General features: G+C 34.4%; 2 protein-coding genes across 2 annotated transcripts; one reads left to right on the top strand and one right to left on the bottom strand.

Moving 5' to 3' along the window:
- Positions 1-7,010: 7,010 nt before the first annotated feature.
- Positions 7,011-8,387, top strand: LOC123664061. The gene has a single exon (XM_045598680.1). The coding sequence runs from the start codon at positions 7,011-7,013 to the stop codon at positions 8,046-8,048; it is 1,038 nt and encodes a 345-aa protein (XP_045454636.1). The 3' UTR covers positions 8,049-8,387.
- Positions 8,388-10,557: 2,170 nt separating this feature from the next.
- Positions 10,558-11,028, bottom strand: LOC123663810 (putative peptidyl-prolyl cis-trans isomerase dodo). The gene has a single exon (XM_045598448.1). The coding sequence runs from the start codon at positions 11,026-11,028 to the stop codon at positions 10,558-10,560; it is 471 nt and encodes a 156-aa protein (XP_045454404.1).
- Between the last annotated feature and the right edge of the window lie 649 nt (positions 11,029-11,677).

Here is an 11,677-nt window from a genome sequence, read left to right as displayed (position 1 = left end):
TGTCAAACTGACGTAACTGGAAGCCATTAAACGGAGAACTGAAAATTTGAATAAATTAATTTTATTTTAAATAATCTGTTTGTCTGTAAGGCTTAAAGAAGTAGGATGTAGAACACAGATCAAAACATATAATACAATGTAAACTGACATCAAAGCATCACACATATACGGCGGTAGCTTTACATTTAACAATAATTAAAATTTTAATTTGTAAGATGATGATGACGATTCGATGGCACTTTTGAAGCCTACGTGAATAAAGTTGTTTTTGATTTTTTACCGACTTCAAAAAAATAGGACGTTACTCAATTCGACCGGATTTTTTTAAAATATGTTCGGGGATAACTCCGTCGTTTATGAACCAATTTTGATAATTCTTTTTTTGTAAGAAAGGAGATACTTCTAGTTTGGTACCATGATAAGGAAACCAGGATCTGATGATGGGATCCCAGAGAAATCGAGGGAAACTCTCGAAAATCCGCATAACTTTTTACTGGGTGTACCGATTTTGATGATTTTTGGTTTAATAGAAAGCCGATGTTTATCATGTGGTCAAATTTAAATTTCATCGAGATCTGATTACAACTTTTGGAGTAATCTTTGATAATACGCATTTACTTGACTATTTTTTCGTCTACCTACGTTGTATTACTTGTCGATATAATTAAAGTCGGTTTTTCTTCGTTTGCCTGCAAACACGATTATATTTAAACATATAAGATACATACCATATACCTATTTTATAAATAAAAATTATAATATATTAAGAACTTGTGGGTACAAAGTCACAAACAAATCAAAAAGTATAATTTTGAGTTCGAACTTGCTTTAAACTTATTGACTAACTTCTATACGCACCCTTGACTTGAGGAGTAAGCTAGTGAATGCGTGACGAGAGCTTTACGAAAACTGTGATGGGGCAAGGCGAACGGAAATTGAGAGGGAGTTTTACTTCATTTGTGTGGTCTAAAGCACACTCGTTTTTTTAATACTTTTTCATTAGGTCATTCAAATTAAATCCTCTTATTTCGTAGCAAGTGTATGAAAATTATATATCGTTGAGCATGTGTTTTCCGACCAAATGTTTTAGTTTCCATCGTCAAAATTAAAACTTCCTTCAGCCAGGTTGGCTGCCAACTGCGGTTTGGTTCTAATTCGACCACAACATTCAATCCGTGTTCAAACAACGCGTTGTCTGAATTAATACAGGTGTAGAAATAGGTTTGATATATATAACCTGGAGTTTGTTGCATGTGACTTATCCTCAGATATATTTTTTTTGTAACTAGCTGACGCACTAAACTTGGTAATTTTTTTTTTTTTTTTTTACCTTACATTAGACAGTACATAAAAGTTTTGGTTAGTAGCTTTACGCTTAAAATATTTTACATTTTGTTCCAGAAGTCGTGTATACAGCAATAAAATTACATTATAATACTAGCTGACCCCGCAAACGTTTCTTTGCCATATATGTTATTAACCCGCTTAATCCCCCCCCCCCCTTATAACTTAGGGGTATGAAAAATAGATGTTGGCCGATTCTCAGACCTACCCGATATGCCCACAAAATTTTATTAAAATCGGTTGAGCCGTTTCGGAGGAGTTCAATGTTTAACACCACGACACGAGAATTTTATATATTAGATGATAAAGACTAGTGCCGATAGTAGTTTAAACGTTCTCTATCACACTTTTAAATCTAGAAAACAAATTATTCGAACCATTAAAAATAAATGGCATCAAAACCAATATTTGCAGGTAGGACAATCGCGGAGCGTCAAAGGAAACAGAAAAAATATTGTTTTATAGAAATTAAAGGAGAAGCAACGGCCCGTTTAACAGCTATAAATAATTTAATAAGATTCCTTTTAAGATTTTTTTTCTCGTTTGTTTTAATTTTTCTGATAACAAAACCGTGGTACCTAAGAACAAAATCGCTATTTAAGAATTGCTTAAGGTTTTTTTTATGTAACTATATCGGGAAACAACGGTCACTTGATGGTAAGCGATTACCGTAACCTATATAGACGTCTGCAACACCAGAATAAATAAATAAATAAATAAATAAATAAATGTTTCACACTCAACGGCCCCCAGTAGGATTTTCTCCTTGTTTGGGGTCCGGAAACACACACAATACACAAGCACAAACGCTCAGACCACGACAAATATCTATATGGCCAATACAAATATCTGTCGTGAGCAGGGATCGAACCCGCGACCACCAGCGCAACAGTCAGTACTGTGACCGCTGCGCCAACGTGACGTCAAAAAAGCATCGTAAGCGCGTTGCCGACCCCATCCCCAGTTCAACCCAGGAGCTCTGATCACCTTACTCACCAACAGGAACACAACAACGCTTGAAAACAGTGTTATTCAGCTGTGATCTTCTGTGAGGTCGAGGTACTACCCCAGTCGGGCTACTTCAAATTTTGAGCAGGAAATTTCCTGCTACGCCCGAATTTAAAAAATAATAGGTAATATACAATTTATCAAATTATACGGTCGCTCCGTACCGGCTTTGTACGAGTCATATGATCATGGTAATATAGGACGTTTTTAGTGCTCTCACTAAGAGGGATGCGGTGGTCGCAGCATGCAAGTCTCATTATTGTGAGTCCTGCTTGGATTTATTTTCGTGCTACAGTAAAAAAAAATATAATAAATATATTGTAACAGGAAAGTTCTGTCAGAGTCCGACAACGTGCTAGCTTTACTAAGCACAGGACTGTCGATCTGGAGTTTGAATAATAAATCGCCTGTAGGATAAGCATGATTATAATGCGTAATGTTCAACATAAAGCATGGACATTTTAGAGTCCCTAGATGTTAATTTCAAATAAAAATAAATAAATAAGTAATAGTCTACATAGCTTTCCAATTACCTTCTTTTACGTTACTATTCATAGGCACATTGCTCAAATGAGACTACTATTTCTTTGTTGTTTGGGTTTGTTAGCTTAAACATAAATTAAGTATTATAATAATGTCTATATTATTTTTTTTATAATAATAAATATATAAATATTAATAATAACTACATATAAATAAATACATATAAATATAACAGGCCGAAGACGGGCAGCAGCGTCTTCGGTGCGACAAAGCCAGTACTGCGGTCACCAACCCGCCTGCCCAGCGTGGTGACTATGGGCAAAACACATGAGTTCACGTTATTTTTGGCGTAAACTTGTGGAGGCCTATGTCCAGCAGTGGACTGTATAGGCTGTAATGATAAATAAATATATTAAAAAAAACCCTTAAGTGTATATTGTAAGTAGAACATAACTGTACATATATGGTACCTAGGAAATAAGTGTACATATAGACATATATGTATAAGAAAAATAATAATATGTTCAGAAATTACGAAAGAATGAATGACGTGTATACTTTTCCATCAAACAGTATTTTAAAAAAAAATGTCTGTTCTACAACAATTACAAGCTAAACAATATTCAGAATTTACTAATCTGATTTTAAAAACGTTTATATCATAACAATCGGCTTAAGAAGTGACAAAGAAGCGAAAGGCTACTCAAAGTTACATTAATTATGTAATATTTAAGAGCATAATGACTTTGAAAAGTTGTGAGAAAATCACAGAATTTTTCTTTTGTGAAAAATCCTCTTTATGCGAAACCGTTTTTAAAACGTTCTGTTCAATTTTCCACGAAATTTTCATAGAGATAGTGTTTTTACCAGTTAATATTAGGTTATTAGACATTTTAAAATGTTTCTTTACAAGAAAACCTAAACTGCGAAATAAAAATAAAAATTTGCATGTATTTAGAGTAAAAAAGGACATGGGTTTATAAGCCCGTGGATGTATATGACTTGTAAATAATAAAAAAAAAAACCTAAACTGCGGGAATTCCCAGGGATGCACGAGACATTTTAGAATTAATTTTTATTTTATAATAATATTTGTTATTAGTTAGCAACGAAAAACCACATAGGCTGAACATGTTATTAACTGAGTTATGATTCAATTTTATAACACATTATTAGGTTTCAGGTACTTATAACTTGCACAATTGACTAGCCTGTTGGCGCAGTTTGTAGTGGTAGTGCTTTCTGTTCCGCGGGTTCGATTCCCGCTTGAGTCTGGATTTAATATTTCGAATATTTGTATTTATAAATGTATATTTGTACTATTTCTATGTGTATTTATAAACAGACGGTCGTGTATGTTATATCATATTTATTTATATAACGTGATATGTTCGTTTTATTCGATACGACGATGTAAATTAGTATGTAACGTGATGTTCGTTGTATTCGATATGCGATGTATATGATTAGTTTAAGATCATATAAAGTTAAGCTCAGACAACAGATCCCGGAAAGAGGGAGGGAGGGACAGTTTTATTTCTTTCAAGCCCGAAAACATAAATCTTCTGAAGTTATTGATTTTTTTAAGCATTTGTGTTTGAGTGTAGACAGTCGTAGGTTTTGTGGGCAACTAAGGATCAGCAGTAGATCTTCACCAGGCGACGGTAATAGCAAAAACCAACGTAATTTCAAATAAATAACATGAATAATATCTGAGTCATCGTTTGATTGAATACTTAATGGTATTTATTTATTTATTTATTTATATATTATACCGTATTATATGTATACCGTTACACTAATAGGATTACAACTGGCTTTTTTACCTTACATGGCAATCAAACTTCCAATAGGTATCATTTATAAATATCCATATTTTTTAAGTTCTTAAATACACTCCATGTATATTATTTTACAAAATCTACTGTTTTATAATGAAACATTTTAACCGACTTCCAAAAAAGGAGGAGGTTCTCAATTCGACTGTATTTTTTTTAATTTTTTTTTATGTATGTTACTTCAGAACTTTTGACTGGGTGGAGCGATTTCGACAAATTTTCTTTTGATCGAAAGGTGGTGTGTGTCATTTGGTCCCATTTAAATTTATGCGTTTGTTTACTTATGCGTATTTAAATTATTGCGTTTTTACTTGACGCTTTTTTCGTCGACCTACGTTGTATTTTACCGCATAACTTTCTACTGGATGTACCGATTTTGATAATTCTTTTTTTTTTTTGGGAAAAGGGATATCCCTAGTTTGGTACCATGATAAGGAAACCAGGATCTGATGATGGGATCCCAGATAAATCGAGGGAAACTCTCGAAAATCCGCAATAACTTTTTACGAGGTGTACCGATTTTGATAATTTTTAATTTAATCAAAAGCTGATGTTTATCATATAAATTTTATCGAGATATGATAACTAATTTTTGAGCAATCTTTGATAACGCGTAGTTACTTGACTATTTTTCGCTGATCTACGTTGTATTACTCGTCGATGTAATTGAAGTCGGTTTTTTTTTTCGTTTGCGAGCAAACACAATTATTACACGTAAACTATCTAAGGTCTCATATTTGATAATAATTTACATCCATGATCATAAACGTACCCACGGTCGGGCGATGTGGGGCATTTGTCACACCCTGACTCGAGCCAATAATGAATGTTTTAGATTTTAACAAGAAAATTTTAGGCAGATTTAGCCTGAACTTCAGAATAACTCTTATTGTAGTAGTATAGATAGTAAAAGTAAATGAAAAATTACAGTATATGAAAATAATTTAATTTTTTACGACTTATCGAGTTTTACATATATAAAAGTATCCCATGTTACTTCTAATATCTTCAAGAATATGTATTACAAAGATTCATGATGATTTGCTAAGTAATTTTCGCGTGAAAGCGTTACAAACAACGTACATTCACAATATAATGTTAAAAAATATTAGGGATTACTCCACTTTTACAAATTCTGGGCACGCCAATGTACATGATAGTCTTTGGAAAATCTTAAAAAATTCTTTATATTCGTTATAAACTGTAGCTGATTAAATCAACGTAGATAGAAAATTGCTGGCCCGAGGGCTTTGGAACAAACTCAAGAACAAAACAGACGAACTCAAAGTTTGTTTGAGAGAGCACTAGAGTTAAAAAGTTTATAGTAAAATCCGATGTAACAATCTGTTATATCGCTTCAGCCTGTAATATCCCACTACTGGGCATAGGCCTCTTTCCCCACGTAGGAGAAGGATCAGAGCTTAATCCACCACGCTGCTCCAATGCGGCTTGGCGGATATATTCCCTACTATGAGCAACGATCGCTATCAGGTGTACATGATAACAACTGGGACCGACGGCTTAACGTGCTCTCCGAGGCACGGCGGGGAGATCCACAAGGACTGCACATACACCCAGACCACGGCAAACACCTGTATGGCAAATACAAATGTTTGTCATGTGCGGGGATTGAACCCGCAACCGGCAGCGCAACAGGTACAATCCACAGTTGTGACCGCTGCGCCAACGCGGCGTCATCTATTATATAAAAATGAAAAAATTATAATATATCAGTAGTGTAACAGTAAAATGTAAGTCTAATACTTGTACGCACCGACGTCAGAAAATCTATTAAAACATTACCTGACATTAGATCATAAACTATAATAACGACATTTTCATTTCAAAAGGGCATTGAATACAAAAATTTTAAATATCGAAAACAAAAATCTATTAGGAACATTATTTCCTTATCTATTTCACTGACGGTTTTGTGTATGAATGGACATTATGGATAATCTTCTTCAACAAATAGTTTTTAACGAAAACAATCTTTTCAAATTGAATTTGATGGTTCTGATGAGACTCCTACCTACGTGTTACATTAATACAAGTACATTGCATTAGTTATGATTTGATTTACACAAAAAGGGGGTAAACCCCCTACTTCAGTAAATCATAATCTAATTTTTCTATAACTTTTTGATAAATAAGGATATAAATGATTTTATTATTAGATTACATTCAGTTAAACTTCGATATCTTATACTATTTTCGATATTTAACTTACATAGAGCCAATTCTTTTATGCAGCCTTATTTTATAACAGATTAGTCTAAGATTCGTAAGCAATTGTGAAATAAGTTAGTAATCAAATTTTTCTCTGCTTTCAGAACGATGGCTTTCTACTGGATATTCATCACATTCTCGTGGTTCGGGACCGCAAGTCTGCAGTATATAAATAGCGCAGGATCTGGCGCTGAAACCATCATGGACCCACTAGACTCAACTCTCCACTATCCACCGCTACCCTATAACAACTATTTTAACATGCCTTCACCAAGTAACAACTACGAGTCTTTTCAAAACGATGATCCAGTTGAACACGGTCAGCTTTATGAACAAGATTCTGTTGATGCACAACGTAAGAGACGAACAATTGACGAAAATTCTTCGACGAAAGAAGACCTTGTCGACAAACGTTGGCTGCCGAACACAATAGATAATGATAAAACAATATATTTACGCAACGATGATAAGGCGAGCCCATTTATAGTAGAGTCGTTCCCTTCAGGATCTGAAGGAAATTCAACAGATAAAAGCGAGATGAATTCGATGGAAAAACGTAGTTTTAGTCCTTGGGGCGGCAAAAGAGCCAGTACCAATGTTGCGGAACATAACTGGACTTGGAAAAGGTCGATAGGTATTCGAGAACCAAGCATGCCAAAACGCGTTCGGTTCAGCCCGTGGGGTGGGAAGCGAAGCGGTCAGATGATTTACAAACCAGGAAGTAAAGGATCAAAAATAATATTCTCTGCATCTATTCCAGAACTTACTCGGATAATCTCTAATTACTCGCCTTACAACAATAGATTAGATGTAGCTGGATTCCAATTTGTACCATCATTGGACAAACGACATCCTATTAAAATTTTAGCCCTGAGCACTAAAATGGACGAAAGAACACTTCGAGATGCTTTGCCATTTAATACCTTCATGGACTACATCCCTAAGACATTCAAGCCAGGTCATCCCTACTCGGATGTTCATTTGAAAAAAGACGGTAAGAGGAAGGTTAAGTTCAGTGCATGGGGTGGAAAAAGATCACCTCCAATCATTGGCCCAATCTGGACACCAACATCTCAAGACGTTAAGGATTCCACGTTGGACACGATAGTATTAGTTCGAAACCAGGATGACAGCAAATCTCAGTAATAATTTCGACCTAGCTCCATGACAAGTGACTCTTTCCGATACTCGAAGAAACGTGATCAAAGCATTTATGTGGTAAAATTGGTTTTATGTAAGTGCCATATGTGAGAAACACGCCGCTAAAATGTTCCAGAAAGAGTTGTCTTCGACAAAGAAGCTGGGTTTGTCGTAGGCATCTTGGCACTCAGTCAGTTATTTGAAGTATTAGTCAATTGTCCTTTATAAATGTAATATTTAAAATTGTAATTGTTTATCAGAGGTCGAATACATGCCTATATCTTAATGTGTTATTTATTGTTCACTATTTAAGGTAATTAAATTATTAAATAATATGGTGGTTAATAAACTTATTTATTTTTACTACTTACGGACAAAGGAATTTTAAAAGGATGGCTTAAACAATACAATGCATAATTTTTCATTGATTTTGATTTTTTATTATTATTATTGATTTGACAAGAAATTTAATCAATTTTTTCCTAGACCTATCTATAATTACTACAAATAAATATGTAGATATATCAGTTGGCTTTTACCCATGATACAAGCAATAAGTTGCTTATCGTTGGAACAGACAGTCCATGTGTGTTTGTAAAAGATATTCATTTATTTTTTATTCCTTTTTTTATAATCTATTAATGATTTAAACCATTTCCATGAAACAATTTATATTTGAACTAGCGACCCGCCCTGGCGTCGCAAGGGTGCAATGCTTATACTAAATACTATCTACAACAAAAAAATATGTTAGAAACCTCTAAAATTATCAGTTTTCTACTATATTATGCATGTGCCATACAGATAAACCTTCTTCTTCAATCCCTCTATCTATTAAAAAAAACTGCATCAAAATCAGTTACATATATATCTAAGCATACAGACAGCGGGAAGTGACTTTTTTTTATACTATGTAGTAATTATAAAAGGTTAAGTGTTTTAATAAAGTACAAATTTATTAGAGAATATATTTTATTTTTCATCATAAAATACAGATATTTATATTTATATGAAAGACACTTAAAGCTTATAATAATGAAGTTAAAACATTATATAATTGACAATATCATTGTAAGTAGTAGCTGAGGTCAGTTCACAGCTTTTCTATGGAGTTTCTCTATACTAATGAGAAATTCAAACGAACCTAGTTTTTTGTAATAATAGTTTTGGAATTTTAAAGTCATATTTTGACTGTGAGTTTTTAGAAATACATTACATGTAATTTATTTAATTTCATTTTAAGAATATACATACATTTGCAGTACATCTCTGCACTGCGCAAACAGAAAATATCTACCTTTTTATCCAATATCAAATTGGCAATAATAAAAACTACCCAACCTTTAAAATCCAATTCCTTATTATACATTAAAGAGTGATGTGGAATGAATTGTGGTCAGCATTGTCCGTGAATGGTGTGAGCAGTGTCCTCATACGCAATCTCTTTATAGGGATTCTAGTGCTTGTGTGAGGATAAATGGGGCATACAAATAATGGTTTAATATCGAAAAAGGTGTTAGACAGGGATGTGTAGCGTCACCGTGGCTGTTTAATCTGTTCATGGACAATTGTTTGACAGATTTAAAAGAGAGTGAAAATGCATTGAGAATGAATGAGTTACTCGTCAAATGTCAATGCTGATGATCAAGTATTACTTGCGTCTTCGCCCGAGGAGTTGCAGGAGATGGTAACTGATATGAGTAGCTTTTGTAAGAAAGGGAACGAAGATGAATGTAAAGAAGACGAAAGTGATGGTGTTTGAAAGAGATGAGGCAGTGACAGACTGCAATAGTGTGATTGGAGATGAACAAATTGAACAGGTGAATGAGTTTGTGTATCTGGGTTCAAAGTTTACAAGAGATGAAAAGTGTGAGTGATATTGAGAAGAGTGAATGCAGGAAACAGGGTGAATGGAGCTTTGCACTCCTTTAGGAGCAGTTGGGAGGTGTCTAACAAGGGTCGTTTGGCTGTGCATTAGGGGATGTTGGTTCCGACACTCATGTACGGAAGTGAAAGTTGGGTATGGCAGAAGAAACATGAAAGCAGAATAAATGCAGTTGAGATGAGAGCGTTAAGAACTATGATAGGAGTTAAACTGAGTGACAGGATAAGAAATAGTGAGATAAGGAGACGTAGTGGTCTGAAAGAAGATGTAGTGGCAAAAATTGAGAAAGGTATGCTCAGATGGTTTGGCCATGTCGAGAAAATGAGTGAAGAACAATTGACGAAAAAAGTGTATAAGGCGAGTGTGGATGGAAGGGTTGGAAGGGGTAGACCTAGGCGAACGTTCCGAGACCAAATAAGGGATGTCTTGAAAAAAGGCCAGGTCAAGAGTACCCTTAACCGAAGAGCACGTATAAAGTAAATAATGAAAGTGGACGAAACGAAAGAAGTATGTAAAGATCGTAGCAAGTGGAAAGAAGTGGTCTCTGCCTACCCCTACGGGAAAGAGGCGTGATTATATATATGTCTGTATGTACATTAAACGCAATAGATATTTAACATTATAAAAAACTTAAACCGTCCTTAATATTATATGGTAACCGGATTCCGTCTCTATCGGCTTGCTTAGCTGTCCGACTTTCAATTTGAAGGCTTCTTCTTCAAACGCTTGCTGCATTTGACCCCGACCAAACATTCCCAAATCACCTCCACGTTTAGCCGATGAACAATCAGAATACTTCATAGCGATATCGGTGAACGATGCATCGTTCGAAACAATTTGTTTACGGTAACTTTTGAGTAGATCCAGAGCTTCTTCTTTAGTTCGCGTTATAGTTTCTTCACGCCAAGATGATGGTCGTCTGCTCTCAGCGTGTTTAACAAGAATGTGGCTGCATCGTACATCACCAGGGTCAGCTGGGGCCTCGGGACGCTCCCACTGAGATTTCTTAGTATACATATTTAGAAAGTACGTCATGCCCGTTGAACGGCTGGTTCTCATCTCCCATCCTTCGGGCAATGGTGCGTCGTTATCATTCGACATTCTGCAACGGTTTGTCAACGTTTGATGCGGATTCACAGTAACACAAATCATAGTAAGATTGAAAATAATGTAGATTATTTTATTGGTATTTGATTTAACATATAACGATTGAAACACGAAAGCATGATCTTTTAAAATTCCTTTGTCCACAAAAATATTAATATTTTAACACAGAAAACAATAACTTTTAAATGTTTATTTACACGACGCAAAACTTACCTTGTGACGGTGGTTTCCGGAATATATGAAGATATGATTTAAATCCTTAAAAAACTTCAATCAAATTTTATATAGAGAACTTACAATATAATTAGAAACAATCTTTTTAAATGAAAGCAACAATAATTACAATTTACAAGATAGTATGATAAAACGCTGCCGGTTTTGGAGGCGAGATATGACACAGATAAAAAATAATAAGTATGCTTGGCATGTTGGCAATTGAACGGAATAAACAATTCAAGTAAAAAAAAAGGATTCTCTGAAGGATCTGTAAGAAAAAAATGAAATAAAAATATTTAAAATAACAACGCTATTAAAAATAATATGTATTAATAACTGAAAATTAATGTATTATAATAATATTCTCTTACAGAATGCCAATAGCGCCATCTGTTACATGCTGTTTTAACTACATTTAACGTACTGG

The sequence above is a fragment of the Melitaea cinxia genome, chromosome 21 (genome assembly GCF_905220565.1).
Source record: "Melitaea cinxia chromosome 21, ilMelCinx1.1, whole genome shotgun sequence".
Classification (NCBI taxonomy): domain Eukaryota; kingdom Metazoa; phylum Arthropoda; class Insecta; order Lepidoptera; family Nymphalidae; genus Melitaea; species Melitaea cinxia.
This window is presented reverse-complemented; position numbering and strand designations above follow the sequence as displayed.

What these genes read in the sequence shown, in the direction of transcription:
- LOC123664061 (XM_045598680.1), top strand. Translation starts at nt 7,011, where the DNA reads ATGGCTTTCTACTGGATATTCATCACATTCTCGTGGTTCGGGACCGCA.
- LOC123663810 (XM_045598448.1), bottom strand. Translation starts at nt 11,028, where the DNA reads ATGTCGAATGATAACGACGCACCATTGCCCGAAGGATGGGAGATGAGA.